The sequence below is a fragment of the Agelaius phoeniceus genome, chromosome Z (assembly GCF_051311805.1).
Source record: "Agelaius phoeniceus isolate bAgePho1 chromosome Z, bAgePho1.hap1, whole genome shotgun sequence".
Taxonomy (NCBI): domain Eukaryota; kingdom Metazoa; phylum Chordata; class Aves; order Passeriformes; family Icteridae; genus Agelaius; species Agelaius phoeniceus.
In genome coordinates this window covers 63,349,059-63,372,424 of record NC_135303.1, presented here as the reverse complement: position 1 = coordinate 63,372,424, position 23,366 = coordinate 63,349,059, and the positions used below count along the sequence as shown (strand labels likewise).

At 39.0% G+C, this 23,366-nt stretch overlaps 1 protein-coding gene across 1 annotated transcript; it reads left to right on the top strand.

Moving 5' to 3' along the window:
• The first annotated feature begins 255 nt into the window (after positions 1–255).
• LURAP1L (leucine rich adaptor protein 1 like) lies at positions 256–20,786 on the top strand. The gene is made up of 2 exons (XM_054652841.2): positions 256–877; positions 19,871–20,786. The coding sequence occupies exons 1-2, from the start codon at positions 680–682 to the stop codon at positions 20,243–20,245; spliced, it is 573 nt and encodes a 190-aa protein (XP_054508816.2). The 5' UTR covers positions 256–679; the 3' UTR covers positions 20,246–20,786.
• Positions 20,787–23,366: the final 2,580 nt, after the last annotated feature.

The window sequence follows — 23,366 nt, the reverse complement described above, 5'->3', positions numbered from 1 at the left end:
TCCTTCCTTCCTTCCTTCCTTCCTTCCTTCCTTCCTTCCTTCCTTCCTTCCTTCCTTCCTCCCTTCCTTCCTTCCTTCCTCCCTTCCTCCCTTTCCTTCTATTTTTCTCACACTTTTTTTTAGTTTTCTTCTCTTTTTTTATTTTTTCCCTTGTTCCCTTTCCTTCTGCCTCTCCTCTCCGTCCCCCAGGCTGTCCCTGAGGGACGCGGTGTTCCGCGGCCCTGGCGGCCGGGCCGGGCGGTCCCCGCCGTGCGGGGGCGCCCCGGGGCCGCGGGCGGGCGTGCCGGGCCTCAGCGCACGGGCACCGCGGTGGGAGGGCCGCGCCGCGCCTCTTCCACCTGCCCGCGGCTTTAAAGTTGCAGCCGGGCGGGACGCGGGATGACTCGGGTCGCGCTGTGCCGGCCGCAGCTACTGGGGCGCATCGCGGTCTCGTACACGAAGCGGGGCCGTTTTTCTTCATCGCCCCCGCCCGGCCGCTGTTGCCTTTCCCCGGCGGCCGGGGAGCGGGCGGGAAGGGCGGGTGCGCCCGGGAGATGCCCATGCCCGCCGCGGGTCCCCCGCTCGGCGCATCCGCCGTCCCCGGCGCTGCCGCGGTTCTCCGCGCCTCCGCGTCCCGGCAGCGGCCGGGCGGGCGCGGGTAGAGCCGCCGCTGCCGCCTCGGGCCCCTGCAGGGCGAGCCATGGAGCCCGGCGCCCCGCCTGACCTCCGCGACGTCGAGCAGAAGCTGGGGCGCAAAGTGCCCGAGAGCCTGGCGCGGCCCCTGCGCGGGGAGGAGCTCCCGGTCCGCCCCGCCGCCGCGGCCCCCGGGCCCCGCCGCCGCCGCCCTGCTGCGCTGGCCCGTCTGGAGACGAAACTTCAGCTCCTGAGGCAGGAGATGGTGAGTAGCCGGGCGCCGGCCGCAGCCCTTCCGCACCGCTCGGCAGCACCGGCGGCGGCCCGGGACGGGGACCGCGCTGCCTGCGCCCTGCCGGCCGGGCCCCCGCGGGAAGGAGGTGCTGCCTGCCCCCGCAGCAGCAGCCGCCGCGCATCCACCTGCCGTGGGGCCGGGCGGCAGCGAGGGCTCTCCTGCCGGCTGGGAGAACAAGAGGCCGCTCGTCGGTGCGGCGTAGAGCGAGGCACTTGTCGGCTCTTTCCCTCGCAGCGGGGCAGTTCGTCAGGGGCTCGTAGTTGGCTTCTGTTCCAGTCAGCTCGTTAGAAGTACTGAAAGCTGGAGTACCAATAAATGAAATGATGCACTATCCCTTTGTCGTAACTGCATTTTCTGCATTGCACCTGTTGCCTTCTCATGACCAGCACCTAAAGACACACAGGATATTTTCAGGCTGGAAATTTGGCCTGGAATTCGGGGACTTGATTGCTGGACTTCAGAGACTTAATTAGTTCCAAACAGGCTGATGAAGAGTAATTCTTGAAAAAACAACTATTTCTACTTTGATTGAATGGTATATTTTCTTCTGCCAGTGACTTGCGATAGGACTCTCCTGTATGTAGTTCAGATCCTCTAACTTGTTTACTTAGTGCAGGTGCTTGTCCTACTTTATGTTCCCATCTCAATGTATTTATTTTGCCATAAAATGTTGCCATTAAACTGGTTTATTTTTTCAAAGACAAACCAAAAGGAAACTCTTTGCAAGCAAGTGACAAAGTGATTAGTGAACACCCAGCAGATATGATCTTGACAATGCAGGTCACCTCAGATATGTGAGCACGGATAGCTTCCATTTTTATTAGTGAGTGCTATGTAAAGTGTCAAAAGACACTTTTTAGTAGCAGTTCTTTCTGTAGCTCCTGTCATTAAGCTTATTTGAAAATGGGATGAATTTTGGTCGGGTTGGGATGGGGATTTTTCTGGCAATATGTTGAGATAACTTTATGCAACAGTCTTGGAACTCAGCCATTTACAGCCAATAAATCAATATCATTCTGTGTGAACAAGTTCAATGCCATGCCGCAAGTCCCTCTACAGTGCTACATATCGGTACATAGCTGTGTAGGTTTGTAAGGGTTTTTAGAAGTGTGCTAGGCAAAAAGGGGAAGGGAATGGATATTCTGAGAGTTAATAGCCAAGATGGAAATGTTAATCTTTTGGTGTAACTTACAAATTACCCATGCTGTTGTATGGCTTCGTGCTATTTAAGAGATCTCCACAAATCAAACTATCAGCGTATTCTGTGGAGATCTTTTAGCCACCTTTCAGTACTAGACCGGGCCAAACAAGAAAGCTGGGGAGAGAGGGGCTTTTGACAACAGCATGGAGTGACAGGATGAGGGGGGACAGCTTTGAACTGGAAGAGTTCAAAGATGCAGAGATATTGGGAAGGAGTTGTTTACTCAGAGGGTAGTGGGGCACTGGGACAGGGGCACGGCACCAGAGACATTATGGGTCCCTTTCTGCTTGTCATTTGGAAGGTGTCCCTGCCCGTGGCAGGGAGGTTGGAACTAGATGATCTTTAAAGTCACTTCCAACCGAGGCTATTCTGTGATTTTAGATAATGATCACTGGGAATTTCAGATTTAATACTGAGTAAGACACTGTCTGCTTATCTCATGCTTATTTTTTCGTTTTAAGCTTGCATGATAGTAATACAGTGACCTGCAGGTAGCTTATCATGTATGGGATGTCAGACTGCAAAGGCAGCAAATAAGGTAGCCAAGACTTTTTAACAGAGCATGACTGTTCATGTCAAGACAAGTAGGCCTGTTAAGGAAGGGGACCTGAGTGAATTGCCCATATCACCTTTTCCTTTCCAGCTGGTCTCTTCACTTACTTTGCACTTGCAGATTTCATGTCACACTCTTCTTTTGCCTCTTCTTCCTCCCTGCATCCAGTTTCTCTCTTTTCTCTCCCTGCGGTAAGCAGGAGCATGTTTTAGTCCCTCTCCTGCTTTTTGCCACGTCAGTGACTGACTGACTTTTCTTATCTAAACTAATTTCTCATGCTGAGTAAGAGGAGATACGTTACAATGCTCTTACCACTTCTGGTCTGTATATGCCCATTAAACCACCAGTACAATGACTAACTGTGAAGTATTGGTACCCTATCTATACCTTTCCCATGCTCTCAGCTGTCTTCTGTAATCCAGACTGTGAAAGTGAACTACCTTCCTGGATTTTTTTGCTCTGGCATCTTCAGGATTTCCCTCAGCCCTAAGGGTTTCTTCAGCTTCTTAATCTGTCCCTTTCCCCTCTGTAGTTTTCTTAGCGGACATATTTTATAAATTTAAGAACAATATCAGGTTAAAATTGTGGTTCCAGTCTATGTTTCTTTCATCTTTTTTACTGCATATAATTTCTAAAATGGAGCTAAAACATCTATTTTCTTATCTCACACCTCTTTCTAGTGCATTATTCTTTGGCTTCGCTGCAAGGCATAGGAGGTCTTGTGTAAGACAACAGTCTTGGACATGTAGAAAAGTAGTCTATAGCTGCTGCAGTAGTAAACATGCAAAAATTGGAAACAACTACAAAACCAAGTGTCATGTGTTCACCTTTCTGTTTCTAGTTGTATGGCAGCTTCTATGGCAATGATGGCAGCTTCTACAGCTTACTCACAGAATTTTGGATAGACCTACCTCTGCTTTTGTTACTTGCTGATTCCAGACTTGAGAAGAACTTTCTGTGAACATATAAAACCCAAGGTTATTCATGTCCTTCTTTTCTACTGGTTTATAAAAAAAACACAATGTTTGACTTGGAAATGCTGGGTTTCACTGTGAGCCACAGTACCTGACAAATAGATGGGGTGTATGTGTCTGGGTAAAGGACTTGAGGCTTTCCCTTGCTCCTTTTACCTCAAGCCTGATTTTGCTAATGGCCACTGAAATCACACACAAAGCACACAGCGTATCATTCTTGAAAACCAATCTGCTTGGCCAGGTTTACTTAGCTTTTCTTATCCTCCATTTTCCCATGAAGGCCATGATGGAGACTACATTGGATCCTGAAAACCTTTGAGTTATAAGGCCATAATTAGAGAACAAGCAAGATGTAATTGCCAGTGTGAGTCAAAACACTGTGGTCTGGTCAAACTTGGGTGGAATGAATACCTCCCACTATCTGACCCTTGATTCAGTATGAAATTTTTCACTGTTAAAATCTTTCTTCCCATGGTCTTATAGGTGGAATGTTCCATTGGGGAGCTGAACATAATTTATAGCTGCAGCCTTTTTTCTAGTGTACCATGCTCTGACGACACCATTCAACACATGCACCTTCACTGCAGTAAATAATCTGTGAGTCTCATTCTGCACCCTGAAATGATACTGCTTGTAAAACCTCATTTCTCCTTCACAAGTTCTGGGGTAACTCAAAGGGAGATTTTCTTTAACACTCAAAGAAAGAGATTGGGTGGGTTTTTTCCCTTTTAATTCAAAAGTTTCCGAACTCAACTCTTTAATGCCTCTTTGCAAGATAGAAATATAAATAGATATAACCTGCATTACATACAAAAATTTAAAAATAGGTTTACATGAAAATATTTAAGGCAGAAAAGGTAAGCTGTGTCTTGGAAGTGAGGGGTAGATGGCAATGCTGGGGTTTTTAATGAGATTCCTTCCAGTGAATACTGTTAAGAATCAAATTGTGTTAGTGAGTCGGATCATCCAGGTCGGTATACTGAGTGCAGCAGTTTTTAGACTGAAGGATAAATAATCCTATTTTCAAGGAGCTGAGCATGCTAAAGCCATTTAAGATAGAGGAATATTTTTCATGCTAACTCATTAGTTGAGTTTTCTTCTTCTTTGTTCTCCTAGTTCAATTTCAGTATAACTATTTTTTAAAGGCAATTAACATTGATACCTAACAAAATGAAACTGGAATTAATGCAAATGGGATAATTACATTGGCAATCCCTCTTGGTGTTTTTGATGGTGTGGTTTCTTTTTACTTTTTTTCTTGGTTTTGGGTTTGTTTGTTTTTTAACCATCCCTAGCACATTAATGAAGCTAAATGAAAGACAGGGCTGTAGTAACCCTATTCTATCATCTCTAAAGAGTCTGACAAACTTCATATTTTCTTAGATTTATTAGATCCACAGTTTTGGAGGATCTGCATTTATTAGTTTCTTTGAAGGACTGCGTTTAAAAAATCTAAAACTGTGACTTGAAATATCTCTTTAACACATGCTGTAGGTGCAGGCTGCTACATTCACTGTTTTGTATGATAACATCAGTTGTCTTAACTGAAGCCAAGATCTGGCTTCAGTGTGTCTCATCAGCAATGCAAAGCTGTGTATCACATGCTGGTTTTCAATTAGATTAATTGTAATTTTTGCTTAAAAACTTGACTGAAGATAAAATCTTAAATATAAAATTACTGTGCAGGTGAGTTTGATTAACCTTTGTTTCTTAAAGAGCCGTTATTCAGTGAATCCCTGAAGTGAGGCTCTTAGACAAAAAGAAGGCATACAGAAATAGAAATTAACTTGTTTCCCCAGGTCCTCCTGAAGTTCACTGAAAGAGGGGTTAATCCTCTATCTTGCTAGCAAGTTCTCTCCGTGCTACTCCAGTTTGCATGTTGTAATAGAGGAGTTTGTAATTTTTGCATATAACACAGATTGGGCAGCGATCATGACAGTGACTCGTTAAAATGATCTTGTCGATTAATCCTTTGGGAAAATAATCAACTCTAATAAGGAAAAAATGCAACTTAATTATAGTGCCAGTACTTTGCCAAGTTTTCCTTTTTTTCAGATCATCTCTGGTAGGATGAGTTGACCAAGGTTATTTAAGTTAATGCATATTTAAACATATGTTTTGACTGGCAAACCTCACTCAGTGCCTGGCAGAAAGAAGGATTTGAATTGTAGAACATCTCAACGTTGTACTCAGAGTTTATGTCTGTTCTTACTCAGCTTTAGCTGCTGAATGGCCAAGAGTCCATGAAACCTTGCTGGTACCTTAACGAGCAGCAGCAGTGTGAGGTACTTCAGTATGCATGCATCTGTCTGATGTGAATCATCACAGCAGCATCAGAAATACTAAAGTCAAGACTTCCAGTTAGACTGCCCATGTACTGTGAGACTTTTGCCAGCTTTTTTTTCAGAAAACATGTAATATAATTTCATTATTCCTTCCTGATTACTTTTTCAAGAGTAGAAGAACCATTGAAGTTGGTTTTTGAAGTCTGATTCCTGACAATTTGTAATGAAATGATGTGAATACTAAACCACTTCTGCACAGAGTTGTACAGTTTATGATAAGTTTTAGCAAATAGATTATAACCTTTCTGATCATCATAAATCATCATAACAGCATGGCTTTCATAGAATAGCCTGGGGTGGAAGGGCTACTTCAGAAGACCACCTGGTTTCACCTTTAGAAAGGGAGTCTGGGTGACATTGTCAATCATTCAGTCCATCGTGAAAACCTCAGCCATGTAACTGGGGAGGTTGTTTGCCTTCAGTCATTCTCATGATTGATTGCCTTCACTGAAAAAAGTTGAGCTCATATTAAGGTGAAACTTCTCCTGGTCCTCTTTGTATCAGCCCAAATTACTGGAATGCTGTGCAGAGATACTCCTATCCCCAGGACTTCTCTAGGGAGAAAAGACCTACCTCCTTAAGTCTTTCCTCCTATGGCAGAATTTCCAGCCCTTTAATCATCGTAATTTTGTGTGGATGCTTTATTTTATGTGGTTACTTATGGCAACAACAAATTAAAATTATCTTTTGTGTATGAACAGGAAAAACTTGAAATGCACAATACCAAATAGGTATATTAAACTTGTTGGTGATCGCCAACAAGTGCATTTCTACTCTTCAATACTTCCTAACAGTAAATAGTAAAAGAAAAATAATGGATTTTCAATTCATGTTTTAAAGGTTACTAGATTATTTGTCTGTTCTCTACCCTCAAAGTCAAAACCTAGTAAACTTTCCACAGTGGATACGTTTATTTTCCATGTGTTTCATTTCTGTCCATGTCCTGGAAGGGAGGCTGGTTACTGGAATCTGAAGCAAATGAAGATGAAGTTACAGGAGTGAAAAGACAGAGGATCTGAGCTGTTGAAAAGCAATTGGAATTCAATTAAATTGAGTCAATTTCTCTGATGGATTTCACTTGCATTTATAAACATGGAAGTTATGCTTACTATATGTAAGCAGTTCCAAAAGATGGTTCTCTGTTTACTGTTTGTAAGGATGAAGAGCTCTGATCATAAAACTACAAGACAGTCTCATAATAAAAGGGAAACTTTTTTGTTGTGAAGGCAGACTCATAGCCTTTACTATCCAGACTTAATCCCATAAATGTGGCTTCTAACTATAAGCTTTTTCCTGTGGTGGAAGTGCTCGTGGTAAGTAACTGGAAGCACCTCTAATTTGGAGGGTGACCAAAATGAGTGACCAAAACACATCCAGAGGGTCCATAAACAGTCTTGTATTAAATCTTGGAAAGATATAAACAACATAGTTCAACCTTTCAAGCTTTTTCAAATCTATAAGGATATTGGGATGGTCATTTATTTCACTGGTCACTTGTTCTGTGTTTCAGAGTCCCTCTGGTGCCTGCCTGAAGATAAAATATGTCTGAGAATCCCCCTCTTTTGAAGTAGCTCTCAAGCAGGTTTCTCTTCTTCCATAGAAGAAGATAAGGAAGGACATTAGAGAGTATATGTATGTCAGGTATATAAGTATATAAAGTCAGCTACTCCATTTTGTCAGGATAATGAAACTCACCTATAGGTTCTATAAACGTGGAAAAGAGCATACTGGCACACCAATGCAACTCTGGCCTCAGCAATCCAATCCTTGTCTATCCCCATCAACCTAGCCATTCTTAACACTTACAGTTTGTCAGGAGAATGGTATGGCACATTTCTTAATTAACTGCAAACACAAACTAGCTAAGCTGCCAGAGAAGTTATCCAAATGTTTCATTTGCCATGCTGTACAATGAACTCCTCTCAATGCTGTGTGGCCCTGGTGGGTGCAGTGCCAGATGAAGTGAAAGCATTTAGTGACTTTCAAGCAATGGTAAATTGCTATTCAGTTTCTGGGGGTTTCAGGTTCTATAAACACTTCACTGGCATAATTTGTGATTTTTGTTTGCTGCTGTTAGATATCAGCTGCATTCATGACTCAAATGCTTCCAGAAGAAGAGCCATTTTGCTGCATTCTGGTTTAGCTATGAACCCTGTCTCTTTATAGGTACAGAAGGAAACACAGCTAAGAACAATAATGCAACAAGTGTTTTCAAGCTCACACATTTTTACCCCAAGGTAGAAAAAAATAGAACAGCTTCGTTGCTTTGTATTTTTCTTTTTTTTTTCTTTTCTTCCTACAGGATTTCCATTGGTTTAAAGAAGTGCTGCATTTGAGATAGCTGCACTGCTCTTGTTAGCTCAGATGCTTGCTTATGAGCTACAGCAAACATTGGACATTACTTTCTTAACATTCAGTTTAAAAGACTTTTTAATTTAAAAACTTCAGAAGGATCAGACCTTGATCCTTCCAATAATTATAAATTACTAAAAAAAACCAGTCCTGACACCAAGGAGGAAACTATGAAGCATTTCTGTGGAAGGAGGAATAGGATCTGTATTGTCTAGCCACCTCTTTAGAAAACTAGTGAAAATCATGAAGACAGGCCTCTATTTAGCCCTGGTAAGGCCATATCTGGTGTGCTGTGTGGGGATCCATTTTGGGCTTTCCAGTTTAAGACAAGGAACCACTTGGAGAACTGGTCCAGCAGAGGGCTATAAAGATGAGTAGGGGTCTGGAGCATCATCTCTCTTATAAGGAAAGCCTGAAGAAACTGGGCCAGTTTAGCCTGGAGAAGAGATAGCTGAACAGGGATCTTACCGATGTATACAAATAGATTAAGAGTTGCTGTCAAGAAGATGGGACCAGACACACTTCAGTGGTGCCCAGTGACAGGACAAGGGACAATGAGCACAAACTGAAATACAAAAAGTTCCATCCATGTATAAGGAAAAGCTTTTTTACTTTGAGGGTGACTGTGCATTGGAACAGGCTGTCCAGAGAGGTTGTAGAGTCTGCCTCTCTTGAGATTTTTAAAACCTGCCTGGACTGGATCCTGTTGAACTTGCCTTAGCAGTGATGTGGCATTAGATCAGAGGTTTTTTCCAACTGCAATTCTCTCATGATTCTCTGATTCTGAATATCTAGTGTTCTTCCTGGAGTGAGATAAATATGTACCTTTATGAGTGTGTCTGGAGAAGACCTGTTCCAGCCACAATGAAAGGCTGGCACAGCCTTTGGAGTTTGGCAACTAATACAGACCATTTTCTTTGTTAGACAAAGGCTAAATAATGGAAGTGATAATGTAGGGGGTTTAGGTTGGATTTTGGTGTTGAAGAACCTTTTTCATGGGTAGGAAGGTTTCTGACTAATGAGATTTAGATGGGCCTGAACAGAAACATAACAACTTGGACAAGTCATTCAAGGAGTCATTGTAAACTTCAGGCTATTTTTCTAGTTTTCTTGAAACTATACAGCTATGAGAGGGGCAGATATGAAGGCAGAATAATTTTTACAGGACTTTTCCTGTTCTGTGACTTCAACTACATTTTGCCTTCACAGGGCTATTTCAACCACTGTGACTGTTAATGGCTTGTCCACATGTCTTGGCAGAATTGTGCAGTGCACTGAAATATTTTTTCAAGTGGTGTTATGTGTTACAGGGTTTGTAGGAGAAAACTGTAAATCCTGCTGCAGCAGAGAGAGGAGAAAGCCTCTCTGCAAGAGAAGAGTGTTACTACTAGCAAACCAAACTAATAGTGATGTTCTTCAAAGGCCTGTGGAATTTACATCCTCCTTTGTTACCACCTGCCACTGGTTGCTGTGACTGAGGCAGGGAAATGAAGGCAGGTTGCTGTTTTCCCTGTAGCCAGATGAGGTAGCCATCTGTGAGGATAACTTCATAAAGCTGCTTAGGCATTCACCAGTGCAAAGCTTCAGTCCACCCATTTCAGACAAGAAAGAAAATGCAACCAAAAAACCACTATGGTCTTTAATATTTTGTAATTTCTTTCCTTCATTGTTATTAGTTTGTACTCTGTGAAGTTTAATAACAAAATTACTTCAGCAGAGCTGTTACCAGCTCTTTTCAAATACAACCAAACTTCTCTAGCCCAAATTCTGCTGTGTTTTCCTTGACTAGTTCTCTCTTTTCCCAGGTTACCTTTGGTTATTCAGAAAGGCCATATATGTCTTTCCCTAGCCATGTTTTGCAAGTCTTGCACCTTATTTTTCCTCCCCAACTACCTTAGTAGCTAGTACTTCCTCAAAGAAGAAATGAGAAATGTAAGCAATCACCTTGATTCCTTCTAAAGCTACTCATACATCTGATAATTGCATTGGCAGCTAGGATTAATATAATTTGCTGAACTAGAATCACATCATAATGCCCCAGTGCTCCTCTATGTAGAAATCTTTGCTAAGAACAGGTTTAAGTGCAAAGTGTAAAAGAGTATATAAAAGTATATGGCATGAGCTAGAGTTGTTTTGGAGAAGCTGAGGACTGCACTATGTGGTGTGGATATAAGTTTTTGATTAGAGAATTGATCAAATAATGTGGAAAGAAAATGTTACCTACAGTGCCTGGTCTTGCCTAGTAGTTAATAGTTCATGACTGGTTACTCTTACTACCTTCTGACATCCTTGCCTGGAAGCATAAGATGTGTGTTTGTTTAATTGTAAACATTCATTGATAATCACACCTTGTGACCTCCGGAATGAATTGCTGTCGTGTGTTCTGTGGGAAAAAAAGGGATCTCTGGGGTTTTGAGCCAAAAGGGCTCAAAAGTTGCAGCTGGTGTATTTCTCAACAGCCTGCTCAGCTTGTTGTGCTGGCCAATTTCAGTATTTTAGCTTGCTAGAAATGGTTGTAGCCTGTTTGGTCCTTGATTTTTATTCCTTTCATCCCAGATGCAGGTTAGCTTCTAGCTGTTCGGTACCTTCTTAGTAGCTGAGAAAGAACTAAATTACTTAATATTTTTTTGTAGATAAATGGAGGTTTAAAAAGGTGTTTTTGTTTGAAAGACTTAAAATAGGCCATTTGATGATATCTAAAGACCTCAAACTTGCTAGTACTTTCAGAGAGATGTAAAGACTATGTAGGGACCATATTTTAGGAGAATGGTGATTACAGCACTGAGATTTGGATGAGGAAAAAGTAAGCTGAAAGACATGGAATTTCAAGCAGGTCACAAAGTGAACATAAACAAAACAAAACAAAACCCCTTATTTTTTAAGATACTGACTCATTTATATGCAAAAATTTATCATGGGAACTTAACTCTCATAATGTTTTCATAGGGGAAAAAATCTCACTTATTAGCAAATCAGTTTCTAGGACTACTAAAGTGTTTTTGGAGCTCATGTGATAATTTATAATACCAAGGCTGTCTTGAAGTTCTTTTTTATTCTTATCCAGATAAACCTTCAGTAAATAGGACTGCAGGTTGCCTTTACTAGAGATTTCGTTGTTAGATTAAAAATATGCTTTCAAAAGGATATACCCCATCTCCAGAACACAGAATTGTTTCAAACAGAATTCCATTTTGAATTCTGGGGAGATTCAGGTAAAGATTTTTTTTTTAATTGTATGTGTCCAGTGGTATTGTGAAAGCAGACTTGAATTTCAAGAGATTTCAGATTTCTCTCCAGTATTTCTATTGTTGTGTCTCAGTTGCCATTCAATGAAATAAGTTGAGTGTTTTGATGACTTTTTTTATAGGTTTGGTTTTTTGGGATTTTTTTGGTTTTAAAATGTTTTCAAACTTTGCTGTTATCTCTATAGAGGCAGTATTTTCAAACTTTGCATATACCTGTAAGCAAACCCTATTATCTTCTTTTATTTTAGTTGTATGCTTTTGAGTAATTTCCACACCACCAGTATTAAAAGTAATTAGTTTTGAAGGGATAAACAGGTATGGAGTGGTTATTATATTTTTTCATTTTCTGCATAGTGTTTCTGAGAGTATGTTTTGGTCAGGACAGACATAAATAAGGCAGAGAGTGAAATCCAATGAACAAAACACCAAATTACATATGTTCTTGAGCCCCAGTGCTGTCTCATGTTGGTCAGAAGAGACATGTAGTCCTGCATTGTGGCTGGTGTCCAGAACACTTCATAATGATGCTGTGATCGTCCATCTGCTGTAACACTTTCTGACACCCACAGCCAAATGTTACAGCTTCATATTGACCTGAATGTTTGCAATGGAGTTATCTTGTCTGTCAACAAATGTGGGTCCATATTATGGATTGTTCTGGACATGTTCACCTTTGTCACAGTAGATACATTTCTAAGGTCAGATGAAGCTTTTTTGACAGAAGTTTGAAATATTTGGAAACATTCAGTAAAACCTTCCAGCAGCATTAGAAGTTTTTCCTCTTCATCCCTACATTTTCTCACTGCTTTCTTTCATGTTAATTCAACTAAACTTTAAAAGAGCTGGGATTTTCCTTTTATATTTTTTATCCTTCTGTGATGGGATGTTTCTCTCTTTGAATTTTGTGCTAATTCCATGTATTTAAAGAGCTTATTTAACATTTGTTTTATTTGGACAGGAGGTGAGGAAATAAGAACCTAACTAATTAACTTTTTTTTCCTTCTACTTGCTCTCAATTTTATGTCATGTTTCCTTTTGACTGTCATTTTCATATCTACTTAGGAGATACTTAAATAGCTTCATCTTTTTCACAGCAAAATTAAGAGATGGCCAAAAACGAAACAAAAAAATAAAATATACTTTCCCCCCCGGGAATGTTTTTTTATTACACTTAAGCATACAAGATACCTCAAACACTATAATGTTAGGAGAAAAAGTATATCCTACTGATCAAATGATTCATCCTAATCTTTGGTATGTTATTATCAAAGGTATTAATGTACTTGGCAGGCTGCCCACACATACTCCCCAGACAAGACCATACATATTTCAAGGCAGTGAAAAAAGGCCTTGAGATTCTCTTTTTCTATTTTTTCAGAGATAATAAGACTAAACAATTGCACAGCTTGGTTGTATGTATTTTCCTGTTAAGTATAAGGGAAACAATTAGTATGCATAAAATTAAAATATTAAAATAGAGAAATGTAAATCGCCAGTACTGAAATTTCCTGTATCAGATGATGAGCATATTAGCATAACATTTTGTTCATATATTTGCAAGATACGTCCTTGGAACCAGCTCATTGAGTTATTTATGCTCATTGCCTACTGAACTAACTTGCTTCTCATGAAGTTGCTCTGCTTCCTAATTATTCTGGTGTATTTTCCTACATTATTCTGGTGGTGGCTCAGACCTGACCTGCCCACTTCCTTGCTTTAGCTAATGGGTTGGTAAGCTTTCCTTACAGTAAAATCCTTTTGTGGCTGATGTGGAATCACATGGTCTTTCTCCTTCCTAATTAAAAGTCACTGTGCTCAGAGCTGTGTTATGTGGCTGCGAAATTTTACATACAGACCTGTGGAAATATTTATTGTGAGCACTTGGGGAAGGATTGCAGTGGAAATGCGGGAACTTGAAGCAGGACAATGGCTAGGCTAGACCCTCTGTTTAAAGTAGCTAAGGGTGCAGACAGAAACTGAAAACTCAATGACTACTCACTTTATGAGCAGCTGGGAGTCCAACCATTGTAATGAACGCTACCTAAAAAATCTGATATGAGGGTTTTAACAAATTTGGAATCTTCAAGAGATACAAGATTATAAACATACTCTTGCAAAAGAAGTCAAAAATTAAGTGGTCAAAACTTCTGTGGTCTGCCACAATGTTTTTATTGTGACTCATTTGTGGAAGTACAGCTGAGAAAGGTCAGTGTAACATTTACTTTGCAGAAAGAAGGTAGATCAATGAACCATAACTACAAATCAGCAATGGATCACAAAAATTTAGCTTTTGTATATATATGTAGCTTTTTTATGTGCTCCCTCATTGTCTGAAGTTTACCACAAGCCTAAAAATCAGAAGAAAATAAATGGGAAAATGATACAGCAATATATTATAAGACAAGTCCATGCTAAAAGAAACAAGATGCAGAAAAAGCTGTTGATCTACAATTTTCACTGTTGACTGAAATTTAATTTAGCTAGCTCAGTGTGAGGTAAATCACAGTCAGAGACAGAAGGCATAATGATGAACATTGCAACACCTACCTTGACTCCAACAGTCTCATTCTCTTCCAGGCTTTGGTCCACATCTCCATTGTTTGGAGAGAACTTATACAGAGTTTCAGTCAGGTTGGTTGTGTTAGCTTGAATTATTGTGGTGTCTGAATTTACCACAGTTAGTTGGCTTTGCTGTGGAGTGCATGTTGCACATTCCCACAATCAGTTACTGTTCCTCCATAGAATATGCCTTCCACTTAATGACAGTAAACTTGTCTTCTTACCCTCTGTCATGTAAAACTCCCTTCATTTTTAACAGGAGATGCTGAAGATTCAAATTCAGGAGAATTCAAAGTTCAAATTCAGAAGTCAGCCTAGGTATTCTGATTTTTTTCATCTTGATCCTGAAATACCATTGCCTAAAGCAGCATAATTATATGAAGAAACCAGTGCAAGCACCTTGAATCAGTGGAACACTTTAGAAGCAGGCAAGAAGTTTAAAGACATGCACATGCATATGTTTTAATTTAAGTAGGATGTAGCTCCTGCACAGCCTGTTAATCATCCTGTTTGTTAAAGGAGCAGACAGGATTTGTTATTTGTGATTTTATTTTATTTTAGACATGTTAAATGGGAAAAAAAGAGCATCTCTTTTACTCACTGGTGTTGAGAAGCTGTTGCAGTACCACTTTCAGCTTGCTCATCCTCAAATGGCATGCTTCAGGCTTTGAGATGTGTCTTATAAACAAATCCTATGTGTGTCTCCAGACTCATCCCTGTTGTAAACCTGTTAACTTGGTGACTACAGTTAAATAAAACTTGAATTCACGTATTTTGAATTTTGTATTTTTAATAAGTTGCTTATGGTATTTTAGCTTGTTATGGTCTCACAGAATTAGTCTATGAGGTTTTATTGACCAGTTTTTTTTATCCTTATATTTCTTCTTACTATATTTGTATCTTGATAAGACTTGAGTAATTGCCAACCACTGTTTTATTTTCCTCACCCTCATCTTTTGCCTCTTAAATTAATTTCCTTAGTTACTTTAAAACTTGTTATTCAGTGTTTGTAATAGTAAAAGTAACACCAGGAGAAAATGGAATAAGGTTAGCTTTTTTTCAGAAGAGGCATCTCAAAATGCAAAACAAATTATTATTTGGACATTGATTGTTTGCTTTTTTTTAATTGCATCTGGAATTAATTGATGGAATTTACTATTCTATAGTAAATTCCATCAATTTTTAGCTGAGGTAACCTCCCTTTTAAAACTTAAAGGGGAGGTAGGCATAGCTGGCAAGCTCTTCATCCTGAATGAGGGAAATAGAAGAAATTGAACAGGAAAGCAGAAAGCTATCTTTGATGCATCTTAGGAAATGGAAACAAAAGTAGCATTAATACTCCTGAACCATAGTGGTTATGCAGATCTATTTAGTGTGGAAAAGTTCTACAGGTTTGAAATTCTGTTTATAAAAAAAAAAAAGTGAGATAGAGATGGGTGTGGTAGTGTTTAGCAAGAGATGGAATTGGCTGCAGGTAGTTTCATCTAACCCTCCCCATGTTTGTTACTTCTGCAAGACTTCCCAGGCCTGGGAAGGTCTGAGAGACTTCCCCAGGAGTACTTTGCTACTGTTTCCATCCATTTCCACTTATCATGGAATTTGTGTCCAAACTCAAGATGTTTTAGAACACAGATTCCAGAGCAGCTAACCCTAGATTCATTTTGAGATGCAGAGCAGAGCTTCTGATCGGAGTGACTTAAATATCTCCCTGAATCCTCTTGTGAGGACTTACTTCACTGTGCTCTGGCAAAAAAACTTAACCTGAAAAAAATACTTTATTTAGGGTCCCTCACTTCTTTTCCTTTTACTAGTAGACTCTTTACAGCACAGAACATAAAAGTGTTGAGAAGAAATGAAAATGAAATAATTTAAATAAACTTAGGGATATCTTTTCCTGAAGCCACATTTTATGGTTGCCATTAATATCCTTGCAGAGTTCCTGTAATTAGAAGAAGCAGCATGTGAAGCAAGCAATTTAAAAGAAAGTAATCTGCAGGAAGAATCTAACATTTCAAACAGCTTTCGCAGCTTAGCAGGGTATATTACCAGTCTAGGTTTGCCATTTCTGGAGGGGAAGGTGACCCACTGTGTTTGGAACTGACTGCAAGCTATGTCTGCATAACACACAGCAGCAGAATACAAGGCTGTTTTGCCCAAATTGTGACTACATATGTGACTTTGATCCAAAAACCAAGTGATCAATGCACTACTTTGGGTGACTGCCAGGAAGCAATAATTGTCTTTGTTAGCAGTCCTGGTCATTAAGAGTTTTATTCTAAAAGCAATAACCTAGTCAATCTTTCTCAAAAACACTGAATTATATTAAAAAATAGCATGGATATTTGCGTGTCTCTTTGCATATATATGTACACAAAAGCCCTTATGTTTATATATGTACCAATTCTCTTGAACAAGTTATGAGAGTGTTGTACGTATTATTACAGAAGACCAAAAGAAAGGAAGAAATATTTTGTTAGAACAACAGGTATGAGAGGGAGACACAGACAGGTGTTTAGTCCAGCTATTCCTTCCAGATTAAAGTTCTGGTTTTTTCTGAATGCTAATCTGTGCACTTACACCACCAGAATGTGTTACTTGAAAGATGCTGTCACTTTAATTTCATTATTTTCTCTTGCTGTGACTAGCTCTTAATGTCAAACATTTAGTATTCCTTCCTGTGATCAGCACTATTGTGGAAATATATGGAGCAAGACTAAGCAAAACTATATAAAAGTTAACCTGTAATAGGAAATCAGTTTTTACTCTTTTGTAGTTTTCTTTATACACCGTAAGTTTTTGATGAGAATTGGTCCATAATAACACACACCTTCCCTATAGTGGTCCTGTGCTCTAGCTTTAAGGGACAGCTATAAAAACTGTTCTGAAAAGCCTGTATCAGCTATGATACACTGTTTAGATTGTTCCTGAAATGCACCTGTTACTGTGCATAACACATGAAGCTGTGAAGCATGGTGAGATTTTATTTATTGTGTTTAGTCCTGTTAGCTGAACCAGTCTTGGACTGACTTGTTTACTCCAAAAACACTCCAACTTGTATACTCCAACAACTTCCAAGATAAATTGTTTGCAGCTACATAAGTGAGTAAAAGCTCATGTGATTATATCTGTGCTAGAGCACATAAGGGGCAAAAAATGTCATTTTGGCATTTTTGTGTTATTGAACAGATAATGAAGTAAACCATATTAAAGAAAGATGACACTTGTAAACTACTTTTTAGTATTTGCTTTAGGAAAAGCACACTCTTGATATGGGAGATTTAGAATGGTAGCTAGGAGGAGGAGTATTCTAGTACTCAGGAATGCAAAGAATTGTTTCCAGTAAGGCTATTCCACAAAAATGCTAAAGCTGTTGCTGTATTTAGAGAAAAAAATATTTCCTGTGAACTGAATCTGAAATATATGAGATGTCTACTTTATCTAAGAGGGACTATTTCATTTGAGTCATGTTGGTGCTAGTTCTGTTAAACATTTCCTTAATCAGCCTTTTGGGAAACTTGTCTTTGAGCATTTTATTTTCAGCAAGTTGCTGAAGTCTGTAGTTGTATTTGAGAAGTTGGGTAATTTACTGCTTTCGTGACAGCCTAGTTGCCGAGCAAATGGTTTATAGTGATTTATTAGTTAGAGTAGAGGAATTGGCTTGGGCAGGAGAACTACAAAATGGTCAATCTGTTTTCATAACCTCACTTCTCAAACAATGATAGATGGGCAATATTGTTAAAACTATGAATGGTAGGTAGAGCTGTTTTGCACAGTACCAGGTTAGCTGTGTTAAATCTTGTGATGCTGGATTGAGAATAATTCAGAAGTCATTCTGGGGACTGGGGAAGGAAGCTGGGAGTACATATGATGGTTACACAGGCAGTCTGTTACTGGGAAAGCTTGAAATGTCTTTGCATTGTGTTGTCCCTGGCCAGTAACTAAGGGTGCACCAGCTGCTCACTCACTCTCTTCTCCTCTTCGAGTGGGATCAGGGGAGGGAGAGAATTAGAAGAACAAAAGTGAGAAAAACTTAGACTGTAACAAAGACAGTTTAAAAATTAAGGAAATAAATTAAATGAACAAGTGATGCAAAGCCAATGACACACCATCTCCCACCAGCAGACCAAGCCAGCCCCCAAGCAGCAGCTGTAAAGGAAAGATTAAATGCACAGGTGTTATTGCTGGGCACAACATTCTATGGCAAGAAATAACCATTTGATGAATTCTGGTCAACTGTCCCATCTCTGTCCTCTCTATGCATCTTTCTCAGTCCTAGCCTACCTGTTGAGGGTGCAGAGTGAAAAACAGAAAAGGCCTTGTTTGCACTCCCTGCTCAGCAAGAGCTAAAACACTGGAATGCTACTGACATGCTTTGGTCACAGATACAGGGAGCAAAACCATAACAGCTGCTAGGAAGAGTCCTAGCTGGATCCACTACAATCTTTCAGTATCTAAGAGAATAAAAGTACATTAAAGTAATTTTTAAACAACTGTACCAGTTGGGGAAATTTGGGATACTGAGAAGATGGCATTTGAGTATGGAAAGGATCATGTTCAGATTATACTCTTGGCAAAACAAGATACAGTCTTTGCTTCCTGAGAATACTCATTCTGTTCCAGTCCATTGTGTATGAACAATACAGGTGCTATTTTTCTGTACAGTTGTGGACTTGAAGAATTGTATAAAATATCTGTTGTCTGATGTAATAGGTCTTACTTGTTTTTACTTTATTTTTCAGTTGAGTGAAGGCTTTCAAATTTTCAATATGGGAGGGTCACAGATTATTTTTTCCAGCATCTATGATGTTTCAGATGAAGAGAAGGAAGCAATTAATATAAGGCTTAAGTCTCACCTTTATTTGTCAGCTGAAGTGACTTAAAAATTGGTTTTATACAGTTTGCCTGCTAAGGATAACATTAGGATGGGTAACTCAAACATATCTGTGAAATGCAACACTGTAATATTACATTAATATTGCATTACTATTAACACTTCTATGTGTTTGTTTCAACCACTACAACTAAGTGAGAAAGTAGGAGTTTGTTCTTAATGTCCACTTTTTATTTAGTTAGCTATGGCAAATGCTTACTCCATGCCTGTAATACGTACTTAACTCTGAACTTCATCACCTTCATCTAATATGGGTTTAAATAACTGAAAGTTACAGTTTCAATAAATTAAATATTTCAACTCTCAGACATTTATATAGCAGATTTTAGTGTCCACTCAGGAGTAGTGTGAGTAAAAGTTAAATATCCACAAACTTTTTTCCAAATTATGCACATCTGAAAATTTTAGGTGTCCCAGGTAGCCATAGTAAGGATAACTTGGGGTGAATGCCTAGACATCTGTAGCCATGAGTAGCTTAGAGTAATGGTAAATAGAAATGGCTTTGTGTCTTGCTTCTCTGATTAGTGAAAGGCTATCCCCAGGAGTTGTCATAGCAGCTGTGTTTCTCATCTAAATGGCATTGTACCAGTGTGCATACAAGTTTTGCCATTGACTATCAGTCCTGTTAATGGAGTGCATACAAGGCTGACCAGTATTAGTATAGGTATACTTTTGGGGCTTTTTGTTTGTTTGCTTGTGGGGTTTTTTACTAGTTACTGAACTATATTTGTCCTAGATAGGAAAGCTGGATTTTTTTTTTTGTGTTTTATTTTAGCCCATTCAAGCCTGCTCTTTGGCTTGATTTTGAAAAGAGTAATTTTTTTAATTACTTTTGCCTTGTAGGTTAATCTCCGAGCCACTGATGTGAAGCTTATGCGCCAGCTCCTACTCATCAATGAAAGCATTGAATCGATCAAGTGGATGCTTGAAGAGAAAGCCATTGCCAGCAGAGGCAGCAGTTTGAGTGGAAGCCTGTGCAGCTTGCTAGAAAGTCAGGAGACATCGCTCCATGGCAGCTGTAGCAGTTTACAAGACTGTAGTGATGGACTGGATGGAATATCAGTGGGGAGTTACTTGGACACCTTAGTGGATGATGTTCCTGGTCACCAAACCCCTTCAGATCTGGACAAATTCAGTGATTCTTCTGTCACGGAGGACTCACAGTCTCTGCATAAACATCCCAAAATTGATTCTGATGAGTACTACTGTTTTGGTTAATAAGAACAAGTTCCAGTGGGACACAAATGCACTTATACTTACCCGTTTTCTTTGCTGCTATTTTATTTCATGTGCAAAACCCCCAAAGTCCTCTTGGAAGGACAATATAATATACTTCAATTCTATTGCTTTACTTTTCTATTGCTTCTAATGCATTTTCTCCTTGATGGGTTGGGTTTGTCTCATCCTCCTCCTTCTCACATTTTCTTAATTTATTGTCACAATTATTTTTAATTTTTTACAATACTGTATTTACAAGTCTGTAAAATTGGTCAAGGAAAAGCTTTATCTTTAAAATTAAACATCAGAGAATGAGCAAACAATGAGTAACAATTTGAATTTGTTGTTAATTAAACATCATCTGAAAAATATATGTTGTCATAAATTTTCTTGACTACCGTGTCTGGTCTTTCCAAAGACACTGTTTTTATTAAGCCTTAAATCTGAATCTTGAAAATACCTCTAGAAAATAATTTTCCTTTTCTATGCAGTGAAATTTTGTTCTGTAAAGCTATAAAGTCTTCGTTTGAAATATAAAGTATTCTAAACTTTTCTGTGTGGCGTTTCTTTCATTTTGCAATGTTCTCTTGTCTCTTGTCTAATTGGTTTTTTTTGTTTTTTTTTTTTTTAATTCAGCAGTGTTACCCTGCTGCCTTTTCTTTTCCTGTTTTACAAATAAGAGTTTGCCTTAACTTTTTTGTGCCTACTAATGCAGTAGAGATCTGCAGCTAATCAGTTGTATTGGAAGTACCTGAGAAGTAAAACAGTAACTGTTGCATGTAGAGCCTCTGTTTTTGAGACTGGTCTCTGCTTTTGTAAAGATTAGGAGGTAGATTTTTCTTCTAAGTGCTTCAGAATCATAACAAACCCCCCAAGATTTGATCCTTCTATGTTAAGAAGAAAATTAGAGAAAAAAGAACTAAAATTGAACAAGACACTCTAACAGATGATGAATCTATATTTCCAGCATACAAACAGCAAAAGAGGTGTTGATACTTACACATCACTTAAAAGTGTTCTGTTTCACCGAGTTTGACAGTATTCCTATTGCCAGTGAAGGCATGAATTCCCTCACTAAAGCAGCGTTTACTAAGTGTAAGGCAGGCTCCCATTTAAAAACCATTGTACACGTTCTGAAGGAATACAAGTACATGCAGCAGTTGATGTGTGTGGATTTGGTTCATTCTGAGGTAGTCCAATAAGGTTCTGTTCATGCAAGCCATGATTCCAGGGATCCATCTTGTCCAGTCTTGAGCAACATCAAGTGTAAAGAAAAGGTAAAAAAAAAAATCAAGAAATTGAAAGTGGTAGTTTGTGCTCTGTGACCAATTCCATCATTTCTCAGTACAGGAGATGTCTGTGTCTCTCAGAATTAAAAAACAAGATGTGTGCTTTGCTTTGGTCATCATGATAAAGAACTTGGCAGAGAATTCTTCCCAGGATAATGTTAAGTAGAATATTGACTGGGAATTCAAAATAGATTTTATTATTTTTAGTTATTTTAATCTAGGGAACAGAACTAAACAAAACTCCTTGATATGAAACTGTGACTCTCTTGAAAGTTTTTCTACCTTTATTGCTTGGCATGGAAGTTGAACATCAGGAAGTATACACTCTCTAAATGCAATGTGAATGTGCAATATGCAGTCTTTTCTTCTACAACTGAGATTTTGGGCAGTAGGCCAACAAGTACATAAAATTTTTTCACCATGAAGAAAATCAAAGAATATTTTTAACATAGCTTCTCAAATATCAAACTATGCTGAAATTACTTGAAGGAAAATACAGGCTGTATCTGTCACCTGCTCACTCCCAGCTGTAACACTGGATAAAGAGTAATTTAATCAGTGATAGATTTATCACATTATGATTTAAAAGTCCATTTAATGGGAATCCAAGATAGGGAAACAAAAACCCTACTAGTAGAAGCAGTAAAGCAAGAGCTGTATGTGATTAGAAGCTTTTATTCCTCTGTATCTCTTGACTGGAAAGGGGGAAAGAGTACAAGTGCCAAAACAAAGATGTCAGAGGACTGCTAGAAGGAAACAAGTGTTTCCAGGTGTTGTCTTTCTGATATCCAAGAACATGAACACCTTGGTTTTGATTTTTGAAACATAAAAGCTTCAAAGATTTAGAGCGACTTGTATTTTTTATTGGGAATTAACAGGGTTTCATAATCAAAAGATAATGATATACTCTTGGCTTGCCATGTAAAGACAGACCATGAAATTTGAACATCTAAAATTAATCAAATAACTTTGAAGTGAACTACAACTTGACTGTTTAGACATTGGAAAATCCAATGTTCATTAAACAACTATTCCTACTGGCTTGTTAACTTTGCTTTTAAACAGTTTACATTTTTTTTTCCAGCTTCCTCTATACTTGGCTGACCTTGGTCTTGCAAAATCCTTGTGTGGCATCTGGGAATCTGGATGCTCTCTTCCAGCATGGACTTCCTTTTAACTTTTGATCTATTTACAGAACTAAAAACGTTAAATGATTGAGTAGAATAGGGAAAAGTATCTAAAAGCACAAAGTTATGTCTGTTTCAAATGGATAAAAGCAATAGAATTAAAAAAAAATAAAAAGCATGGATAAATACTGAATTTTATTCATTTATTCTGTGTCATTTTTTATCATCTTAGCTCTTTTGAGACTTAGCTTGCTTTCAGGAATGACAAAGAGTTTCAAGACACTTTGTAAAATCACAGGTGACGAGCAACACTCAGTCCATTCCTGTTTCTATATCTCTGACTGAAGTTTTGTCTTTGAAGGACATTCTGCTGTGTAAGCTGTGTAATTCAGAGACAATAAGGGACACTCAAAAATAAGGTAAATTTAGTATACTTTCTGTTTTAGGATGCTTATTTCCTACTAATGGGAACCAGATAGTAAATGGATGTGCTCTGGTCCACAAAAAGCTATTGAAGGAAGGGAGAAAAAAACCTAGGATTTTCACATCTGAAAACTGGGGCTTTGAAGATTCTGCCAGGCCAGTCTTGTTATGACATTTTGAGGCACTTTCAAAAGACCAATTAAAATTCTTTGAAATCTCCCTGCTAGCTGCCAAGTCTAGTATTGATCTCAAGGTTGCATTGGCTCATGAAGAACCAAGCAG

Excerpts from the sequence above, each read along its gene's own strand:
- LURAP1L (XM_054652841.2), top strand. The coding sequence starts at position 680 with ATGGAGCCCGGCGCCCCGCCTGACCTCCGCGACGTCGAGCAGAAGCTG. Across the intron at positions 878-19,870 it reads AGCTCCTGAGGCAGGAGATG|GTTAATCTCCGAGCCACTGA; the intron begins GTGAGTAGCCGG and ends TTTGCCTTGTAG.